The following is a 24,154-nucleotide window of genomic DNA, read 5'->3' as shown; positions in this document are numbered from 1 at the left end:
CAGCCTCTTACGAAGTCAAAACTGGGACTAGTCACTGATTTACTAGGTAGTAGAAGTAATCACTGTACATTAAGGAAAAGCACTGAGAGAAGGAGAAAAAGAGGTTTCACATCCCTTGTGAAGGACTTGGTTTACTACAGTGCTGGATTTCCGAGGCTGAAGGATCTCTCCCTTTGCCAGCAGGTATTTACCTGGCAAGAGATGCAACAACGGGTCCCGCAAGTGTTTTGCAAGACTGCGGCTGGAGTTAACCCAGGAGAAAGTGCTCAAGGAGTAAGTGGGGGGAAAAGGCAAAATGCGATTCTCAGTGCATCGGCAAAACCACATCAGGAAACTCAGAACAAACCCAACCTTCAGGATACCTGAGATTTCCGCACAAGTGATTACTTCTGTGACACCAATGCAGCTGTTAGAGACACACAGACCAACTCACCTAACGTCTGTATATCAAACACCATCGCAAAATCTGGCCGTATTTCAGTGCCAAAACCTTTTGTCACTACATAGCAATAACATAAATACATAACAGTAACCTGTATATGGTGTAAGTCACAGAAATGAAACTTTCATTCAACAGCCAAGCTTCAAGTCTTGTAATAATAAGGCATTTAAAATATAAAGTACAAATACTAAAGTAGAAGCTTTATAATTGTCCTGAAATCATTAATCCTCATTTTATTAGCTTAAACAAACATTTTTAAGGGATTTTGTATCACATCAAAACCACAGGTCCTGCAAGTGGGGAAGAAGAGCAAACCTCAAATCTCTCTTTTCTATACAATTTGTAAAAATGTCTTTTGCAGTTTGTGTTGTCCTTTTCCTCCTCCCCTGCGCCCTCCGTTACTATGGAAAAGATCCCCCTCCCTTTCTGTATATATAGGACATGGACTTCCTTCCTCTACTTGCTCTATTTTAGTTCTATACCGTCGTTTCTCAGAAGACCTTCCTCTTAAGAGATTTTTTTCTTTTCTCCCTCAGCAAGGGCTCTTCCTGCCTTTATGTACCCTTAGAGCATTAACTGCTTTCTGCTCAATCAGATCAGCAGCAGCTAAACCTGCTCCTAGACCAAAAATAAAATTTAAAAATACTATTTAGTTTTCCTGCCCTTTCCTTTGTTTTCTTCCTTTCTCTCCAGAGGCGACCCACAACCCAGACACCACAGGGGGCAGTGCAATAACACACTGAAAAAAGCATTTGAGGAGTCATGAGATGTGAAACTTGAGCTTATATAGTGTTCCAGTGCCTTATGTACTATCGTACATTTTTCCCTGTGAAGATGTGCAATAGCTAGGAGTCATCGCTGCTTTTCAAGACATAGTTTCCACTGTTAGTGATTTTGAATTTAAAAAATGATTACATATTTACCTTTCTATTTTGCATACTGTATAAAAAAATTGCTTAAAAGTCATGAGGTTTTAACCAGAAGCTTCTGTATAAGCCTTGAGTTAGCCAGACAGTGTAGTGTAATAAAAAGGAGAATTGGTTTGTAGTTTAAACCCAGAGAGGGATCTCAGACCTTCTACTGACACCGCTGCACTAGTCTGTGGTCTTGGAAAATCACACCCTGTACTTCCCCATCTCTAATTTCCCCTAACTCAAAATTATGTTGAGCTTTAATTCATTAACTTTGAACTTCTGAAAGTCTACTAAGCTCTATAGTTCAGCAAGAACAATGCACTAATGCTGCTTTGCCTGTTTTCATTCTTTTGAAAAGACCTGAGGAGGAGAAAATAACACTTCCATGGGTCATTCACATTAAATTGGTAAATTGAAAAATGCCAACAGCACTATGACACATTCCTTTGAAGCACCAGAAGTCACACAATGTATACGAAATATAGGATCTACAATAAATGTATTAATTTAGCAGCATTCCAGTGTATCTGAAGACTGAAATAAATTTACCTTTCCAGTTGTGCTCGCAGCCTCAATACTGAGCTGCCTAATCCAGTCTGGTTTTGCATCTTCCTCATCCCGTGCACTGTCCCCTAACATTACAAAGAGCCTTGTCTATTTACTGACCCTGAACTTAAAATACTTTTAAAATTAATGTACATAGAATCCATTACCTTCCATTAAAAAAATGCAGATTCCTTACAAAGGTAACTATTTCGTTTCAAAGGTTTACAGCAGATATACTGATAAACTACAGATGCGGATTGCTGTATTCGGAAGAGTTCCATGTGAAGACTGCTAACCTTTTCCCAGAAACAACAGACTAGACAAATGAGATCAAAATAGTTGTAAAAAGTTGCCCTCAGAATATTTCAACTATCTTTGGAAACTGTGACAAACATAACCCATCAGTTCTTAACTATATTAATGAGGTAAGAATATCCAGCACACAAGAATAAGTATCAAATGCTGAAACTCTTAATATTACATGAACACTTATGTTTAAGATTAATCTCAACATTAGGGTCCACTCTCATCTGTGTATTACTTTACAAGCTACGTCAAAAACAGGCACATTAGGCTTCTTTATCTTGACTACAAGAAAATTGTTTCCCCTCAAAGACTTGCTTCTAATTTCATAATGGACATGCACAAAGTCGGGCTCCAAAGAGCAGAGATTCAGGGAACTGCAGCAGGAACTACAGGACTGGTACTGTGGCCAATCCCATAGAGTAAAGGGAAGGAGAAACTAGGAAGTGTAGCTCACGTCTCAGATCCACAGAAGGTGGAGACCAAGGCTGTGGATTTCCAGTTGTGGATGGTGACTGTGGAAAGACTTTCAGACAACCTTAACTATCCCCACAGAAATACGCGAAGATCTGTGAATTTTAATTTGACCCAAAGAGAACAGCAAAAAATGTCTTAAATTAAGTAAATATTGCAAATTCCATTTAAAATAATATGCAGAAGGATATTTCCAGACCAATATTCTGCCTTGCCTCACAGAAATTATTTTGCAGACCTCTCCTTCATAGTTTTATGATGATTTATGTATTACAATGGGTTTTGATTGTGCTAACACACTGACTCTACCAGAAGTCACAAGATTTCATATGAAGATACCCAATATGAAGAATTTATTTAAGCAATGTTTCTAAATCACCTGAGAGTACTTACGGGGGAATCAGTAAAGAATATTTATGCATTTCACAATATACTTGAACCCTGGCACCAGCACCCAATGGCACAGACGAGCTCACCCTCATCTCCTTACCCTCTGCAGGAGCCTTGTCTCAGATGACAGAGCTCTCTGGAGTGCTACAAAACACACGCAGAAAAGGATTTAATAATTAACCAGTGAAGAAGAGCAGCACCTTCACTGACAAGTGTTGGCCAGTCTAATCCATTTAATGAAATCCAGGCAGATCTTCTGTGATTCTGGTTTGTCGGTGTGTTATAGGAAGAATTGAGCTCAATACTAAATGGTTTGGGGACTGGGATTTAACATGACTCAGGACTAGGTAAGGAGGATGCATTAAGTCTCCTACATCCAGAGCCAGTTTCCACAACTGAAACACTCAGGTGCAAGACACACTGAGACAATCTCAGGTGACATTTTCCTTTGTCCTGAATCTTAAAAGTGTCAGGGAGTAGCAAGTGCAGGTACTGATCCAAGAGGAAAGGCAAGCTGAGAGCCATGGGTGACAACGAGACAAGCAGAGACAGTGGCCTCAACAGAACACGCTATGTTCCCACAGGAGCCAAGTGAGAAGAGCAAAGCAGGTCCAGTCACAGTAACCACGGTCAGCCAAAACTCCAGATCGCCAGGCAGGTGTAAGATCAAGCCTAGAAGTCAAATTGGTAGGTCAGGAGTGGGGAGGGAGATTCACCAGTTGATATATGCATATCTTCACTTTGAGGATGTGTTTCTTTACTTTGAGGGTGCCAGAGTGCTGGTTGCCCGGAGAGGTTGTGGAGTCTCCTTCTCTGGAGACATTCAAAACCCACCTGGGCACATTCCTGTGTGATCTGCTCTGGGTGAACCTGCTTTAGCAGGTGGGTTGGACTGGATGATCTCCAGAGGTCCCTTCCAACCCCAACCGTTCTGTGATTCATAAAGCAAGGACCAAGGGCAAAGACCTGAACTTACAAGCAACTCTGGGCAAAGAGGGTGAGGCCCCAACAGGGCTTCTCACAGGTATTTCTACTAAGAGCTCCTTCTCACACAAGTCTGCTCCAAGGCTGAAGAGCTGTACTGCACCAGAGCTGGCCCTCAGCACAGAGAGCCTGTTGCTGCACTCAGGGACACGACATAAACCAACACCTTTCCCTGTTCAGCGCTCTGGACAGAAGTCACTTGTCACGCTATTCATGCAGCTTCACATCTGCTTCCTTAGTCCGATTTTTCCATGTCTTGTTGTGTAAAGGCTGCAAGATTTACTACAGCAAAAGGAAGGTTTTTTTGCATATTTGATTCTTCCATTGCTTTGTGCTGCAAGATGAGAGGCTTGAGGAGGCCTCCTCTGCTTACGGTGTGGAAAAAGCACCAAGCTCACTGTAGTGAAGAGTCAGAAGGTTCCCAGCAGCTTGCATGCACTGGTCCCAGTCCCTGCAGTGGAATGCTATGAAGAACTTCTGGTCTCCACCGCCAGCTGTCATACTTATTTTCATGGTGTTAACCAGAAAGTCTGGTTTGGAAGTCCTGACTGCTGTGCTGAGAGACAAGCACTGAAAAGTTCAGTCTACAGACTATCATTAATAAAAACACTTTGTAAAAATTGGTAACAGGGTCCTTATTTTTGTCTACAACATAGTTTCCACACGTCATCGGGAAAAACACTTGACAAAAGACTGATGCATTAATTAGTTGACTAGAAGGGTAATGGACACATCTAAAAAAGGCTTATAAGTCTTTTCCCCTCTCTTATTCCTATATTTGTAACTTTTTAACAAACAAAAAAAATCAGTTTCCTTTGGTTTTAGCAGTGCCAAGTCTGGGTGAACTGGTTGATTGCAAATTCTTTGTTACTGCCTGACAAAAGACATACCAAGGAGACCATTTTATCGGTCTCTGGTAACCACTACTAGAAGTGGATTAGGAGAACACCGGTGATGTTGGAACTTCTGTTACAGGAAGACAACAGACCAGTCACAAGTTTAGATGACCAACGAGTGAGATTATAGATACGGGTTAAGGAATGGAAAGACGGCAGCTCTTCATCACAGAAAAGGTTGTAAGGAAATGCCATGTTGATGACTTATTCTTGAATAGCTGCCAGGGCTTTACGTACTGAAATTGTGCCTTATGAGGTCACATCCTTGATGTCTGTCTTTTTTTTTTTTATGGTGTCTGGGACAATACTGTTTAGAAGGAAAGGAGTATTCTCCTTTCCTGCAGAATAAGGAAGAGATAGATATTCATACCAGTCCAGAGCTAGCAAATGTGTCTGGTTGTATGGCTTGCTAAAACCCCAATTACGCCAATTCTTTTCACGTAATCTCCTTCCACTCTTTTTAAAAAGGCAGCTCTACCTTTTTGCTATATAAATACCTGTGCCATGGCATATTTTGTAAAAGCACTTCTTATTCAAAGCTTGACAACTAAAAATGTTGTATTGTGGACAGTTAACTAAAATGCAGTTACGTAGCTGATCCCATCTGCACATTTTAATTGGATTAATTTAAAAAGAGAGAAAATGCTTTATAAAAGTCCTCTTTAAAATGTTGCATGTGGTTAAGATATTTTGATAATGTTATCTCACATATATGGTTAATGCCAACTCGCCATCTGTTTGCACAAACAGGAAGCACCTCCTGATATCTGTCCTGTTCACCTTTTCTTAACATAACAACCACAGCTAAAGAAAAAAAAAAAAAAGGAAATTGCTTTGCATTTCATCTTTTAAAGTAATATTTTAAAAGTTTGCTACTCTGCATAGGAGCCATTACTTGGTACAGATATAAATACTCTCTTACTTCTTTCATACAAAGCTTCATTTTTAAAAGTACTGAAAGCAAGAAACACTTTTTGCTTCTCAGAGATAAATTTTTCTACAAATGATGGACTCCAAAGAACGCATAATGATGATATAAACAAAGAAAAAGAGTAGCCATGAATGATACGAGGATAACTGTTGCCCTGAACACTGTGTGAGAAAGATCAACAGCAATGGTGAAATTGGCAGTAGTCATTCAAGTGTCTAGCCTGCTTCTTTTTTTTGAGGACAAAAGCCTTCTGTTTTTTTCTGTCAGATTTTTTTTTTAATAGCTTCCTTCTTTTGAAAGAGGGTAGCAATGTAACAGTATTAGTGTTCTGAGCATTGTTCTTAATGACAGAAAGAATTTTTCACCAAGCCAAGCACTCCAGCAATTTCTAATGATATTCCAATTTCCTCTGGAAATTTATCCTACAGACAAGCCTCTTTAGCCAAGAGGCTCTGTCTCCAACTCTTGGTTGCTGCATCCTGAACTTTGATGCCGGCATTGTCCCGGAGGAGCTCACGTGCCGTGTAAATTCAGAAATCCACATGTGGTCTTTTCTGAAAGCCTGATCAGCTATTTCCTTTGAAATCTAGGAGGAATCCCTTATCGGACCTCCGAAGCTGCGTGAGGGACAATGGAAGGGAGTTTGGCACAGGCATGATGCCTTCACAGCAGCAGAAGCCAGAAATTCCAAGGGGCAGGCACATCTGCTCCATGGAGGAGAGGTGGGAACGGAGGCTTCTGCATTCCAGGGAGACGTAGAGAATTGCAAACATTTCCTCACGTACTCATGCATGCCCAAGCACTTGGCCTTGCAGCCCACAGCTTGTCACACACAGCAGGGAGAAGTGCTGTGACTCGACACACGACTGGCTGGCAGCAAGTGAAGAGCTGCCTAGGTGTTCCCAAAACCCAGCAGTTAGCTCAGAACACTGAAAGAATCAGACTTTTGGAGAACTGATGGTATTCATTCATCAAACATTAGGGAAGTGCAGATCAGAATTCTCAGTCTTTGTCTGCATTAATAAATGGGGATTTGGATCTTCCCTGGACAGCAGGTGCAGGTCTTCAACCACCTTTTCCAAGCACTTGCTTTTCCAAATTTCCCAGTTTCACTCTCATTCTTCATCCGAACTGGGCTCTCCCTGGTGCTGTGACATCACAGATAAGGCCATGGCTACATCAGCTGAAAACACACATCCATGTCATGCTATTGGCAATAGGGCTTGTCACAGAAACCCCACATATATACTGAAAAGCAAGCTCCCATTATTAAAAATAAACCTTTACACGTGAGTGCCTACCAAGAGGTGAAGCTGTCCATCATAATCATCACTTGAACTTTAAAAGAATGACACGATTTGGAGCCGGTTTTATGTTGGGCATTCAATGCTTGCTGAGTGAGATCATTGTGCGGGGGGTGTGCAGTGTGCCAAATGCTGAAGGCAGGTCCACCAGCATGAACACGGTGTCTGTACTTGGGGAACAATCTGTTAGCTCCATTTTAGACTTTTTACACAAAACAGAGACAGTTCTAAGCCTTACTACATGGCTCTTTGGATGCTGACTGGTGACAGTAGACTGTTATGAAAGCATTAAACAGATAATCCCTCATTCATCTCCTGTGCACAAACCTTTTCAAAGGGGACTAAATAGAGGCTGAAACAAATGTGAGAAATTTGTTTCAAAATGGTTTTGATTTGACAAGTTGAGATAACAAACACTGGGGACAAAGAAAACTCAAACCCAAATTCTCCAACATACTAGCATAAACACATACTTGGGTATATAAAGGACTAGTCTACGATGATGTAGGGAAAAGTAAACAGATTAGCATCCCATTTTGAAATTCAAGTTCTATCTTAGGTGGAAAATAGGAGGAGCCTTCCTTTGTTGACACTGCAAAGTCAACATACAAGGTGTCATACTTGGAACACCGTTAGGTGAAACTTTTCTATCTATTGTGCCTCTTAAGACAGTGCATTAAGGAACAATTGGTGAAAACAGCCTGTGGTTGTTCAGAGTTCTAATCAGAAAACCTGAATGATGGACCACTTATTATGTGAACTACATGCTTGTTGGTTACCACATGCTATGGAAGATGACAGTTTTTATACTCAAAGTGTAAAGCTTCCCTTCTGAAAGAAAACCAGGCTTATTCTCAACAAAAAGAAAATATTATTAAACACTTACAGAGAATAATCAATATTTGAAAATGCCAGAAGAGTCTACAAAAGCAAAGGATAAGTTAAAGACTCACTGAGGTCTGAAGGAGAAGATGTGTTTTCTCTACAAAAACAGAAGCTGTCTGTGATTTCAAAGAAAGGCTTTGGGTGTGTCCACACGTACATTGGCACGCAGGGCAAGGGAAGAGTGAAGGAATACCAAGTCTAAATTTAGGCACAATGGTTATTGCTGCAGCATCCACGCTTCATTCATGGGCTGAAATAAACCTGCAAATCACTTTCAGTTAACACAAGTCTTTAAAGTATCTTGTCAGTTACTGTACACACACATCTCCGGAGTCTGAGCTCAAAGAAGTTTTTTATGCTATTGGTGTAGTTGTCTTGGAAGTGTACAGCAAAGTTGCTAAAGGCAGTTTCTATCCAATTATGCCACGAAATCCAAAAGTAGCCTCAGTTAACGCAAACTAGTTGGAAGGGAGACCTTATTAGAGAAAAAGACTGGGCGTTAATGCTTGGTTGAATATCTCAGCCATTAATTCAGGTAAATGTATGGGAATATATTGGAAGATTTGGCAAGGAGATTAGTTAAATGTAAATACGCTCAAGTGACTTGCACCTGTCTGTAGAAAAAGCACATACACTACAGTAATTGTTATACTGACCTTGTGTGCTTGATGAGTAGAACCTCTATGTTAGATAACATAGGCCTGTGAGAAACTCTAGACAACTTATCACTATGGCTGAGATTCCTCCTTTGTTGTGAGAGAGAGCGGGAGGCTGCGCCTGCCTGAAGCCTTGAAATACAGGTGAGCTCATCAGGCCCAGTGATCTTCTTACCAAGGCTGAACCTACCAACGCCTGTGTCCCCGCCTGTGTCACCTCTGCTTGGGAGCTCAGGTGCTACTTCGGAGATCCCCCAGTAGAGAGGTAACTAAAATAAAACTTGCTCTTTGCAATGCATTTGTGGCCTCTGGCTCTTCTTGCAACGTGCCTGCTTGTGCGTACACAGTAAAGCAGCTGGGTAGATTACTTCCTGACAATAATACATACATCCGTGGAACAATATGAACAAGCTGCTTCCACCCAAAGTTGTGGCTGAGACAGCAAGAGTTTATATGGACCTGGCAATGTAAAAAGGTTGCAGAAAGTCTTCAGGGCTCAAAATCTCTGTTTAAAGGACTTGTTGCTGGTATTCAAACCTTGTTATTCAAGTTATTCAAGAAGACTTCACCAAAGTGGCATCTCTCAGTGCCAGTGGGACAGTTCGAGAATATGCTTAGGTCTGGTTCTTAAACGTCTTTGAGAAGGCAGAAATGGACTGTCTTAGAGTATATTCACTGAGGGATTTTTTCTTCTCCCACCATTAATGAGGATAACATTCCTGAAGAGTTCTTGTGCCTGGAAGGTCTTCACTCCATTAATTTATTTTTTCCCAAGGTCAGGAGTTTACTGCTTAGGTATAACCAGAGGTAAATCAGCAATCTAGGCTCACATTCCTCAGTTGACAAAATGTGAAACTTGCACATTTCTCAGGATATGAGACCCCCCCACAACTATAAAGACACTCAGTGTGCCTGCCCAGAGAACGTGTCTCCAGTGTCCCAAGAGAAAGACATCTGATGAAAGGACAATTAGAGGAAGTCACATTGTTATAGAAGACTGGTCTTTGCAAGTGGAAGAATCTCAAATAGAGATGCCATGTGATATGAATCAAAAGAGAGTCTGGCTTCAGTGAAAAGTAACGGCAGCTAGAACAGAAGAACAAAAAAAACAAGAGGGAAAAGACAAAATAAGGTTAAAGTGGAAGACAGGGTAGAAAAGAGGTAACGAAGTAAAGATTTTCATATATGGCTGTAGGCTTATCACACAGCCTGGAGCAACCTGGTGAAGCTCTATTCCGAGTCAAGAAACTTAGGAGAAACCAAGAAGCACGCAATATGTTGTCTCCTAACACGCTCAGCATGAATGAAGGAATAAACGCTTTGTGGGCACACAAAGTATTTTTTCAAGACTAAGGGACTGAGGTTCATACACTGCCCCTCCAAACGGGCATAAGGATGAGCATTCAAAGAAGAAGTGGTATTTCGTTGCCAACAGAAGGTGCTGACCGCCTTTTTTGCAACTTGCCACCACCTTCTGCATATCTGTCTTTAGTGACAACAGTGTTGTCAATATCAGTTCAAGAAGGACAGGGAACTGCTGGAGAGGGTCCAGCGTAGGGCAACAAAGATGATTAAGGGAGTGGAGCATCTCCCTTATGAAGAAAGGCTGAGGGAGCTGGGGCTCTTTAGTTTGGAGAAGAGGAGACTGAGGGGTGACCTTATTAATGTTTATAAATATATAAAGGGTGAGTGCCATGAGGATGGAGTCAGGCTCTTCTCAGTGGCAAACAATGATAGGACAAGGGGTAATGGGATCAAGCTGGAACACAAGAGGTTCCACTTAAATTTGAGAAAGAACTTCTTCTCAGTGAGGGTAACAGAGCACTGGAACAGGCTACCCAGGGAGGTTGTGGAGTCTCCTTCCCTGGAGACATTCAAAGCCCGCCTGGACACATTCCTGTGCGACCTCACCTAGGCGTTCCTGCTCCAGCAGGGGGATTGGACTAGATGATCTTTTGAGGTCCCTTCCAATCCCAAACATACTGTGATACTGTGATACTGTAATATCACCTATGCCTGGATTCCTCTGTTATCTATTTGCTGTTTGGTTATCTGCCAGCCTCCCTCCAAGTTTCTCAATAGGAAGTGAAAGTCAAGTTGACCCCCTGCTACCGCAGACACAGCAGTTGCTTCCCTTTTCCCACCTGGGTTTTCATTTGGGTTACAGAAATACAAGCTTTAGAAAATGCTGGGAAATGAAAGAGATCAAGAAATAAAAAATCCAGGACAGGAAGACCAAAACAGTCATTGGTATTATAGTATTGAGAGGATAAAATAGTGCCCAAAGACCCCAACTACATCTTGTCTGAATGAAAGGCAAGTGGCATCCATCCCTAAAATCCTATGAGCTTCTCCATACATCAGCAAATGACTAGCGATGGTGAGACATGATGGGAGAGAACTTCCCTTAAAATGAAGAAGGATTTTTTACAGAAATAAACACAAGGTATGGGAAACAATGGAGAAGAGGTGATAAAAATGTGGGAGGAAAATGGCATAACGGGGAATCAAAACGTGAAATTGATATCAAGGGGAAAAAGACATCGGATTAATGGGAAAACAAACAAACAAACAAACAAACATCCTCCCCCCCCCAAAAAAAAAGAGCCCCAAAATATAAACCAAAACAACAAAACCCAAAACCCACAACCAAAATAGGATATATTATTAGATATTAGAAAAGTAGACAAAAGACTGGTAAAGAAAAGAACTAAGAAACTAAGGTTTTTAAAGCAGTAACAAAATAGCAAGCTGGTATGTTCTGAGGGAATGAATATACATGGCACACACTTTATTCTACTACCTCAAAAGGTGCATGCAGGTGATGCTCAGTTATTCTCCGTTTGTGACAAGTTCATAATTTCTCAGGATTATCCGTAGAAGAAAAAAAAAAGAACAAAAAAATTTCAACGTCCACCCTACCATCTGTTTAAGAGCTGTATCCACAGCAACTAGAAACCAAGGCAAAAATCAGTCACCATGTAACCACACTCCCCTGAGAAACTAGTAACATCAGATAATTTTTTCAGTTTCTAACAACACATTCAGACACAGTATCACTGAACACTCAGGGGCGAAAATGAGATACATCAAATAATGAAGTTGGTGGTTTATGTTCAAATTCTACCACATACTCAACCTACTCCTCAAAGTTATGAGTGTCCGACAACCCAGCACTCACACACAAAGCTTGGTGCTTCAGGCTCCTCCAGACCAGAACATTTCAGCTCAAGAAAGACTGGCAAAAGTAAAACTCAAAGTGTTGCCAGCAAATATTTGTGTATGTGTGTGTTTTTTGGTTTTGCTTTTGTGTTTGTTTGTTTTTTAATACAGCACCCAAAGTAACTTTTGCTTTGGATAAAAGAGCTCAGAGAACAGCAGAAAAAAAGGAAGATGAAAATTATTTACATTCCAGTATCTTGGAGGTACAGTAAAACAACTTACGAGAAACATTTCTCTCTTAGTTTTTTATTTAACTTTAACTCTTTTTGTGTTGGCTTGCATAACCCGTCATGCTCATGCTCTTCAGAATTGTTTGCAAAGACCTGAAGAATAAGCGTACTACAAAAGTGTGTTTTTTAAGAAAGGAGTCTTCTTATGGCCAGAACAGAGTTTGCCGCATTGCCCAGACAGTGGAACACCACTAAAACCACCTATCGTGTTCTTGTGTTCTCCTTCCGTATCACTACCAATTGTCCCTTTTCTCAAACAGATGAACTGAAGAGTAAAGGAGTAGGAGGAGCAGAGCACGTTCTCAAGAAGCAGCTAAATAAAATTGTTGCACTATGTCACATAGAAGAAAGTTCACCTTCCTCACCTAACAAAATGGAAAGCAGGGAAGAAAACGTTGATTTATCTCACCTATGGCACATTACCTACAGACAGCTTATTGGGAATCCAGAAATCTCCATAACATTCTTCGGGAATATAACTCGAAGCCATATTTGGTGACTGATATATACCTTTGCAGCTTTTATTAGTTTCAGTTTCACAAAAAAAACCCCCAACTCCCTAAGAAGCTGATCTGCACTCTTTACCAGCTTCACTCCCACAGGTAGAATTATCATATAAATTCCATCCGTACTGTGATCTGTTCAACTCCACTGTCTTCAAATTACACCCTTCCAAGCCTCTAAAGGCAAATGAATTGTCCAAGTACAGAAATCCAGAAAAAGTTGTCAAGTTGTAAAATATTATTTTGATATTGAAATTAGCCTATTTTTCATTTTTACCATGACATTTCAACATTTTTCAATGATCCTTTTCATGATTTACTTGTCGGCCAGTAAATTCTGTGAGTGAGCCATTAAATAAAAGGCTGGTTGAAAGCTTTCATGACACAACTTTTCTGAAGAGCCTCTTTGAAACATTCGTACATGAATCCCATCACCTCCCGATCACTGGTTTCACAGATTAGCACTATCAGTTAACCAAACGTTGTGCTTAAGTTGAAGGCCAAACATGAAAGTAACTTGAAAGTGTTTCAGCAGCTTATAAAGGGAAGCACCTCACTGATGTTCAAACAATGTTCATTTATTTTACTTAAACCCCTCCACCTTTTTAAGGAACTCTATTTGAAGTCAAACATGAAAAGACGTTTTTCCACTTTCATTGTTCATAGCCTAAGGAAAGCAGAAGATGAGAAGAAAATGTTATCAACTCTTCTTTTATCATCTACTGTTCTGAATTTATTTACCTTTTTTTTGCAATTAAAGATATATTATAGAGATTGCCCTTTATAACTGGAAATGGCTTTTTCCTCCTCTCTGTAGAAACTTGGCTGCCAACTCTGCAGCTTGTAGCCCAACAGACACTTTCAATTAATTTTCTATTACAATGGCAACATTCAAGAATTGAGTAATTTCTAGTTCAGTTCTTACATTAAAACTGATTAACGTTCTAATGGGAATAGAGAAACGCAGATTAGGATCTTTCCACCTGCGGAACAATGCCATCAGACTGAAGTGCTGAGAAATCACGGAAAACGGAATCATGTTATCAGGGACTGGAAAAAAACATTCATAGTCCAGTTGTTGGCCAAAGCTCACACCTCATATTAAGATATTAATGGTAAAGCAGCTATACCTACTTGCACTACACCAGTTCAAACCCAGCGAAAACTTGTGTATCAGTACAGAGTGGTGTTTCAGACAGAGGAAACTCAGAAAAGACATCAAATTGCCAGGCTGCAATTAAATTATGAGCAGTTTATGTTCACATAGAGCAACCCAAGGCCTGTGTTGTATGTTAGGTTTGATGGATTAGTAACCCATATATCTAAGATACAGGAATGAGTGAATTGAGACACCATCTGCCTTGTTCTACTGCCCTATAACACCAAGTATGTGAATATCTGCATTTGCTGGTTTGACTAAAACAGAGAAAATAAAAAGGCTCTGCTATTTTATTCAATAAATAAAACAAGGGCATCAAATATGGCAAACAGAAAACCCCCATGGTTTATCTTTGTAAGAAAGTTGGAGAATATAATTGCTGCACTTTCTTAAAAGAAACAACCTTATTCAAAGCACATCTGCAAACAAGGGAGTTATGTGGACAATTTTCAGCCTCTCTGAAAAGGATGCTAACCACACAAATGCTCAGAACAGCAAGGAGCATTTTGACTTCCTAACTTTCTGCAATGGCTCCTATTAAAGACCACCCAGAGGCAACCACTTTATCTTTCAGCCACATTTTTGGTGAAAGAATGCGAGAAGTACTGATTTGCTTACAGGATTGTCTAACATTATGCCTACTGCTTGTGAAGCAGTTTTATCATACAAAGCTACATAAACACCCACATGGCTATCAGAAGTACAACAGTGTATGAAAGATCAATTGAGAAGAATAAAGAAATACCTATTTTTTAAGAAATGGGAAGATATATGAGTCAAGAATGTATTTTATCCATAACTTAATATAATCCTTACAGAACGTATATCAGTACCTGCTGCTGCCTTTGCCGCCTCATTTGGGCAACCTGAGACATCATGATTTGACGATCCAGTAGCTCCATTCTCTGCTGCCTCTGGATGTCAACTGTTGCTCCCATTCCCACTCGAACTTCATTTGTTGGTTCCGCAGATGAGAAGATTGGTTCAAGAGTCCAAGAAAATATCTTTGCTACCCAGCTGGGTACACAAAGAATTCGATGAACTTTTAATATACTGCTATTGTAGCAAATCCCAGAAACCTAAAACCAAAAATGAAAAGTTAAGAGAGAAAACAAACAAACCCAACTAAAATACACCAAATTTACTTTGTATTTAGCTACTGACAGCGGTTGGTCTTTCTTTTTTTACAGAACTTTTTATTGTATTTACCCAGAGTTCTCAGTCAAGAGTCAGAGAAAGAACAGGGGATTTCTTTACCTCCAACTTCCTCACAACTACAGACTATTACTTTTTAAAATCTGTGTACTGCATCGCCTGTGACTCAGAAAGCTGCTTGGGGTTTTTTGTTTGTTTCACAATTGAAGCTGAAACCATGCAACCGTTTCTCCAACAGGTCAAAATTCAAAGAAAATTTTCATTTCTAGTAAAGGAACTGGTCAGGGTACGCTGCATGCTGACCTGAGCTTTATAAGGCTGCCCTGAGGATGCTGAAGTATTGTAAACACTCTTTAAAAAACAACCCTCTTAAGGCTTCTGCCCTCACCACCCAAGTCTCTCCTTCTAGTAGAAACAAACGCAAAATATCTAATTTGAAGTTAAATCTAAGAGTATGCATGGACTTATTCCAAAGGGATTCCATCTACCTTCTAGGAGGAAAAAAAAAGGTTCAAAACCCAGTTAATTAAAAACTGTGCTGTTGAAAAAGACGGTCTTCGCGATGCACTCCTCCCATCTGTAAGAAAAAACCCCATTCACACCCGTGTTTGCCTTGCGGCTCAATCGTATTTCAGATTCAGGAGGAGCAAGTGAAATCCCTGTGTCCCATAAATGATCTACAGTCAACACCAAACCATTCTGAAGCACTTTAGCCCAAAGTGGTCCAGCAGGAAGGCCAAAGTTCTTGCACAAACTCCCAGTCTGCGTTCTGCTTTATGCCACATTTCAGTATTTGTGACTATTTATTGTTTGTTATGCCACAAGAATTATGCTATGACAACAGAGTGAAATGAACAGGAAGAGATATGAACACCTCAAAATCTGTACATGTACCCAAACAATGTGATTATGCTACAAGCAATGTAGAAACTCCACGTCTCAGTTATTTATTTGGGAATATTTATTTTATCTTACTGACATTTGTTTAAACATACTAAATGCATTGCTACATATACAAAGGGAGATGGTCTAAGAAAATGCAACATTCTTTGGGAAGGGAATATTTTTCAGATTATTTACAAGGTTATTGTTAATTATCCAAGTGAGATAATAAGACTTTTAGTAAAAATACATTCTACTTTGGGAAACAGTGATTTTCATTTTATTCAACTTTCATTTTAGGACTGCTCTCAGGGTTGGATGTTACGTCAAACACAGTTTTACACTAGTCTTAACCCTTTTCAATCTTTTCATGCTATGAGGAATGAGGTAAATGGGATGGGATACCAGGAAGGCCATAATCTCTGGCATTAAAGTGAAGGTTACCTTTAACAAAAAGAAATCATGTATTCGAAGAAAAGTTGTGATCGGACTTCAGGAATGACAGGGCATTGGAACAGAAGCTTCTTCATGACCTCAGAAATTCCTTCCCTCAGCTTTAGTGAAACTGTTCCAGATGACTGTAAGCCCATGACCAAAACTTGTGCACATCAGCTGGAAACTAAGCTAGAACTATAATCGCCAAAGAATCAGTGACGGAAAATTCATATAACTTCTACAATTAATCTGCTTCTTGTATGTAGTACTTGAGGCATCTCCCTAGCAAGAAGGTCCCTCAGAAGGTGATCACCTTGTGCCAAGAGAGTTACATATACATAGGCTCCTCAAGAAAACCTAGATTGTAGGTCATTTTTTGGGAGCAAGAATTACTGAACCAGGTTGCAAATATTATGTATACATTTAATCTGATGACTTCTTAGACACAAAATGCACAAGCAGCACCAGAACCTACAAATTATCTTCCTCTCGCCCTGTATGGTTAGACTGTGGAGCCACCCCCCCTCTTTGGTCCTAGGGATTTTGCATTTGTGGTTGCACTGGTGTAACCAGGCAGGGAAGGGGCTCCTGCTCACAATACTTTGTCCAACATCACACCAGTATTCCCTCATTTCTTCCAAACGCCCTCCCAGCTACCCATCTCTGCCCACTCTTATCACCTACAGGCCTTTGTCAAGATCTAATGTTTACAGAGCACCATAAATCTTGAACGGGTTCAAAAAGTCACAAGAACAAAACAAAGCAAGCGGTGATAGGAAAATCTACATCTCCCTGAATGTATAACACATCTTGCCACGTGCCTGAACACATTAACCACAAACAGAATCACTCTTATCAATTCAAGATAGAAAATACAACAGAGACAGCAGTAGCATGTCTTTAGTGTCAATACTCTAGGACTTGTTTGTCTCAGAAGGGAAAGTGTCCTACAAGCACCAACTAGTAGTTGTACAATAAAAGCATTCTCATATTTTTCTAAGTAGAGGCAGCTAGTAATAGAATCACAGAATTGTTTAGGTTGGAAAAGACCCTTAAGATCGAGTCCAACTGCCAACCTAGCACTGCTAAATGCACTGCTAAATGCACTGCTAAGCTGTGTCCCTAAGTGCCATGTCTACACGTCTTTTAAACACCTCCAGGGATGGTGACTCCACTACTTCGCTGGGCAGCCTGTTCCAATGCCTGACAACCTTTTCCATAAAGAATTTTTTCCTAATATCCAATCTGAACCTCTCCTGGTGCAACTTGAGGCTGTTTCCTCTTGTCCTATTTGGGCAGAGACTGAGACACATCTCATTACAACCTCCTTTCAGGTAGCTGTAGAGAACAACCAATTCTTGAGCATTTAATCAGAAGAAAAGGCTTTATAAGGCTAAACATTTATGGACACTGCTATAATGAAGAGTGTCATTTAGCACTGCCTGTGAGACTCACACACATGGCTCCTACCTGCCTTCCTAGCTTTACTGAGCTCACTGGAGCAGTTTTCCTGCTCTCTATAGCCAAGGCACCACCTGCAATTGGCTGTCTTCTCTCTCCTTGCTGCTCCTCAACAGCAGACTCCTGTCCTGGCCCCTCCTTGTCCTGCCTTTGACAGAAACCCACTGCAGAATCCAAATGTGTGGAATTCTGTGCTCACAGAGCAGGGAGTTGAGAAGTTTGACAACATAAACTTCACAGTAAAATCTAAAATAAAAAGCAGCTGGTGAAGGAACAAGACAAAACTGTGTGTGGGACTAGCAGTGTGCCTTCTACAGAGTTGTCAAGAGATTTATTGTGGACCAGTAATTGTTCAGAGCAATTATGTGAGGCTGCAGGTTTCACAAGTGCAAACAGATGGAGGGACAAACTCAGCTATGAAGAGCATCAAGGGTACACTGGCAATTCACCTTGTCACCTCCACATCCCTCAGGATTTCAGTGCCATTCCCCTTCCTCTTTCCCTTGATTTACTACTCCAGTTACAAAGCTATTAGATGGAAATATAAGAAACTTCAAATGCTGTGCTCAGTTTTAACAGATTTTCAAGATGTTTCATCTAGTGAGGAAGAAAGAGACAGCTATTTGCATATTTCCAATAAACCAAGAATGGAGACATTTGTAGTTAAAATAGTCTCGTGATTCAGTCTGGTTTAGTGTCATACACCCATCTTAATGTCAAGTATTTCCAAAGAACTTCCTCTTTGGCTGGTTCATATGCAGAACTTGATACATATATATATGTGTTTGTTTGTTTTAAGAAAACAAGCTTTGGCAAAGTATACAGTAACTTTTTTACACCATTGTTGTTACAGACATGTAGTGAATTTCTAGTATTTAGGAAAGTAAACCAACAGTTTTTACTCAATGAAGACAAGGTGATCTCATTATATCCCAGCTTCAACACTATACATCAGGTTAAAGGGCTACCTCCCCCAAATAGATAAGCCCCTAGAGTATCTTAGGCTCTGAAAAATCACCACAGAAAGATGCTGCAGTTAAGTTCACACTGGTAGAATGGAGAATTTCTGGCTGGCAACATATTAATAAAAGGCATCTTAGTCGTTTTCTGATGGTCACACCATCATATCCTACAACGTCATCCACAATATCATATCAGACAAAATGCTAAGTAGAGGAAACGAAGTATCCTGGGATTCGTCTGGTGTGCTGCAGAAAAAAAGTGTGCTTACATTTTTTCAGTTTCTTAAGATCACAGCTTAGTACGGGTCCGTCACACAAAGTTTCCTAACCTCTCCTCACCCCTGTAGAAAGCCCAACTTCCTCTCCCCTTCCCTCATGTCCTTCCAAAGTCATACACTTTTTAGAAAAAGGAAGTAGCTATAGTTTCTCTTTTGCATTAGGTAAACCAAACATGGAAGCTCCTCAATATTTTACATGACAAATATGCTCCACTACTTATGGAGATATTTAAAACCACTGTATTTGATTAACATTAAAAAAGGATATCAAACAAAAAACCACAGTAGACATTGAAAATTGTTTTGCCTAATAGTGAGAACTTGACAGAATTAAATGTCAGCAAATACTCGATTATTTTGTTCTGAATAATTTCAATATATTCATTGTATGTATTGAAGACTGTTATTTTCAGATATCAACAAACTGAAAGCAAACAGTAGTATTCTTAAGATGAAGTGATGTTTTTATACCTATTTTATCTGCTTTAACCGTAGTATTTTATTAATTTATTTAAGGAAAAAATTCTTCATGGAGAGGTTTGTGAAGCACTGGAACAGGCTGCCCAGGGAAGAGATGGAGTCACCATCCCTGGAGGTGTTTAAAAAGCATTTAGATGGGGTTCTTAGGGAAATGGTTTAGTGCCAGATTTAGATTATGGTTGGACTCGATGATCCTGAGGGCCTCTTCCAATCAAAACAATTATATGATTCTATGCTCTGAATTGTATACAACTAGAATCAAAACAAGGGGTTGAAGTTTGTGTTGGGATTCTGTACTTAACTCTATTAGAAAAAAAACATTTATCAAACTGAGAAAGATTGTGTGAAAACCACACAACAAACACAATCACTACGCATGCATTTTCAACTTGCAGTGATAGTCTGCAGTGTAACTGTACCACAACAGATTGTTTTGTTTGGGTTTTCTTTGTGGAAATATCCATTAAGACTATAAACAGCTTTTTGCAATAACTAGCTTGACAGAAAAATAAGATTATAATAATAATAATAAACTAATTCTCTTCAATTTCCTTCTCAGTTGACTGGGCTCATAATTTTTCCAGGTATTATTTTCTTCAGAGTCCATCAATGCTGTCTTCATGGGTCAGAGGCAACCATTACTAGATGTCAGTCATTCTTTGTGTATGCACAAGCACGACTGTACTGCCATTTCAGCACAGTACATCTACACTGAACTTGCACTTGTGGCCTAAGGACAGGTTCCCTTGGGTCTCTGCTAGAGCTCTGCAGGCGACCATCATCATATTGTTAAACAAACCTCTTTACATAAGAGAACATGATTGGATTTATCAGCCCAAATGTAGACATCTGTATTTTATAAGCCTACGTGTGAGCTGGTTGTTTAAAGTTGGTTTCATAGTCAACAAATGGGCACTGCTAAGATGTGACTCATTCTATTGCAGATGTCTTGAAAGTATAATTACACACAGAGGTGAATTACTCTCATGGTTTCCCTCTCTAAACAATGGTACCATTGCAGCCATGACGGTGTACAGGTACAGGCCAGAGAAGCTTGAGAGAAGCAATCTACCTTTTACTGAACCAGCTGGCAGAGCTGACAAGAAGACCAGACTGCGGGCACACAAACTCTTCCTCAGAGCTGAGAGAGAAACTGAAAACTCTGAAGCGAAATTCAAACTGAAAACTAAAAGCCACTTTTCTACAGGATCTCGGAAGCTGTGGATGTAGAAGAGAAAGTATCTTCTGACAAGTTATTACCTTCTCTCCTCCTTTCCCACTACGTTCTCTTTCTTCCAGGAAGAAGAAATGTCTGGTAATATGTACATCTCTCTCAAATAGTTACAGCCTCACTTCCACATTAACATCCCCTGTATGACAGATGAATCAAGAGTTTCCTTCTCAGATGCTTTAAATGATGCAGGAGTGTTGTCAGCTTCGTCAGTTGACATGAGCAAGGTGTCTAAGCTCCCAGCACGGAGAATTTCAAGTCAATACAGTCAGTAGAATGTAGAGACATTTAGCTTGGAGGAGTCTGAGGGGTGACCTCATTAATGTTTATAAATATGCATATGGTGAGTGTCATGAGGATGGAGCCAGGCTCTTCTCGGTGACAACCAATGATAAGACAAGGGGCAATGGGTACAAACTGGAACACAGGAGGTTCCACCTAAATGTGAGAAGAAACTTCTTCTCAGTGAGGGTGCCAGAGCACTGGAACAGGCTGCCCAGGGAGGTTGTGGAGTCTCTTACTTCTTACTCCTGTGTAACCTCACCTAGGTGTTCCTGCTCCAGCAGGGGGATTGGACTGGATGATCTTTCAAGGTCCCTTCCAATCCCTGACATTCTGTGGTTCTGTGATCTCAAATTAAGCACACTACAGTCAGTCAATTGAATACTGACTATTGCCCACGTGCAGATACCTCACATGGGTTTTGGGTGGGATTCAGCATATCTGTTAGCTTAGGTATGGGTATCTGCCCCTGCCCTAAAGTTAGGACAGACAAAAAGACAATGCTGCTTTTTTCATTCCCTAATCTCTGTTCTTCTACTGCTTTTCCATTTCTGATCTCAGGCTGTGCCCTTCACAACCCACGTGCTGAGGTTGCCCAGGGAGATGGCAGAGTCTCCATCCTTGGAGATATTCAAAAGACATCAGGACATGGTCCTGGGAAACTGGCTCTGGGTGGCGCTGCTTGAGAAGGGCATTGCACTAGATGTCAACCTCAATGACTCTATGAACTGTCTTGCTACCAGGTCTCTGGTGGGAAGCACTATCAGCAAGGGGGAGCCACACTGGTTACACATAAAATATGTATTTTCATTTAGGAAAATATTTCAGCACATGCAGATTTTTAAATAAGTGAATAGTCTCACTAGTATTAGCAACACTACTAATATATATATGTATATATATGTATATATATGTATATAGTAAAACCAATGTCAAATATTTAGAAATCACAATTCAAGTTCCAAAAAGTGACTAGCTAGATTGTCTTAAAATCACAATTTTTCGGCATTAGTTTTTGGGTTATTTTGTTTGTGGTGGGGTTTTTTGTGGGTGGGGTTTTTTTTTTTGGTGTTTTGTTTTTTCATTTGCTTTATGATTTCTAAGCCTTTGGGATGTTCTTTTGATTTTGAAGCAGTAGTTTGCACAAGGATTGAAAGCTTATTCTACTACTAGGAAAGCTGACATTCCACAAAAGCTCCTGACTCCTTAAGCTGGGACTTCAAGAAACACTGACAAGAAGAAAAAAGAAAACAAAAGTAGGGGTAATATTTTCTGTGTCTTTACAAACTTTCTTGAAAAATAGCTGTGGTTATCTATACAATCCGAAAAGGACTGGTGTTTTAATTTGAATATCAGGTCTTAAAACTGTATTCTGGTCAATATTTTTATTCATATTTTTAATGTGGTAAATCTTTTTGTTGCAGTTTTTAGAACAGAATCCACAGTAATGTGTGATATGATGCAAGTATAGAATAAAGACCTGTGTAGCACTTTGTGACATGGGTAGATGTGTATATAGGACCTTTGCTGACAGGACTCATGCGAGTTGTCCTAGTGTGGTGCTCAAGCCTGAGCTAGAAAGCCCCGCTCATGAAGTTGGCAGAGCAGCCCAGCAGACCTCCAGAGCAACACCCACGGGATGTTTAATGGGATTTCTTGATGGTGTGGTCAATGACACTGAAAATGATGTTTTGGGCCACTGCACCTGGCGCGTACGGTCAGCCTTAGCTGAACAGCCAGCGGCAGTTCCAGCTCCAACCAGGCTCACCGGTTGCAAACCCAAAAGCTCAAATACCAGTTGCGATTAAAGACAAGACACGACTAGGAAACCTATAAATAATCAGCGGTCTTGGATTTAATTTTTCTTCAGTTATTTCTTCCAAAAATTATGTTTCTTGCTACTGAAAATGATAAAAAATATGTCCTGCTGTGATTATCCAATGCTTCCACAAAACTACAGACTTAAAAAAAAAATCAATGAGAAGGCTACAATATACTTGTAAAACTGTTTAAAAGATAGCCTTAGGGATAGCCTCCTTTTGTGTCATTTTTTCAAGTCAGAAATGCACTGTGAAGCAGTCTGTTACCAGGCATCGGGGTGAAAAAAGCTCAAGATGAAAAAATACTACAGCAATGAGGTTATTTTAAAGTGTTATTAATGTTGAGTGCACTAGATTTTACTTCACATAATAACAATATTCAAAACAGCAACAGACCATTGAATTACTTCTTAATATTGTTTTATTTAAATTTCATACTTCTAATAAGTTTTGCCTTCACTATACCTTTTCAAAATTCCAACTTTAAAAGAATGAATCAAAAATGTGATTTCAGTTATTGCAAATAATTAACTTTATTAAGGACAATTAAAATATTGCCTAGCTATAAATCAACAGCATAAAACAATTAATGCATAGCTTTCATATATCTTTTAAATTATCCAAACTCAGTCCTAGTTGACTGACTCTTCCATGTCACCAAAGCACTACCACAAGACATTTATCTCGATGTAATTAGGCTTACCTGAGTCACCATTTATAATTACACAATTACAGAGAATTCAAGGAATATCATACCTAGACATTGACTCAAGATCTCCATAAGACTAAACATGAATGACTGGAGGATGTCCAGACTATCTGGAGGATGAAGAGGAACACATGGCAGGACGTGAATGTGGACACATAGTATGTAGTTACCTGATCAACAGCTCTGATCAACAATTCTCTACAAGAAATTCCACACATATTTAATACTAATTTTAAGTACGTAGAAGGGATGATATTTTAAGTGTGAATACTGCACTGTGCAGTAACACAAATGCTTCTGCATTCCCTTCAAAGCATTTTTTTAAACAACAAATAGAATTCATTAAGGATTGTTGAAAATCACTTCAGAAAGATGTGGAAAAGCAAGAACAACAGCAAGAAAGTCAATGATTCTTAGGTCCCATTGGATATTAACTATATAATGTTATTTTCAAGACAAGCACTGAAAAAAACCCTGAAGTCTGGTTAAATATTTCATTCCCTAGCCCAATCAACTTCTTATCCTATACATGGTGATCCTAAAGGACAGGAATTGGCTACAGAGAAACACCTCAGACGAATGAACAACAAACAGAAAGGATGAATAAAGTTCTTAACAAA

General features: G+C 39.8%; 1 protein-coding gene across 2 annotated transcripts in view; it reads right to left on the bottom strand.

The window, feature by feature from the left end:
- Nucleotides 1-24,154, bottom strand: part of UBAC2 (UBA domain containing 2) — a 102,239-nt gene that overhangs the window by 7,086 nt on the left and 70,999 nt on the right. For both annotated transcript variants that reach the window (XM_065829718.2, XM_071807005.1), the window contains one exon: nucleotides 14,673-14,918. In XM_065829718.2, the coding sequence (XP_065685790.1) occupies nucleotides 14,673-14,918 (246 nt within the window). The remainder of the gene's footprint in view (nucleotides 1-14,672; nucleotides 14,919-24,154) is intronic.

This window comes from Patagioenas fasciata, chromosome 1 (genome assembly GCF_037038585.1).
Source record: "Patagioenas fasciata isolate bPatFas1 chromosome 1, bPatFas1.hap1, whole genome shotgun sequence".
Lineage (NCBI taxonomy): Eukaryota > Metazoa > Chordata > Aves > Columbiformes > Columbidae > Patagioenas > Patagioenas fasciata.
The sequence above is the reverse complement of the archived record's forward strand: the minus strand, read 5'-3'. Positions and strand labels throughout refer to the sequence as shown.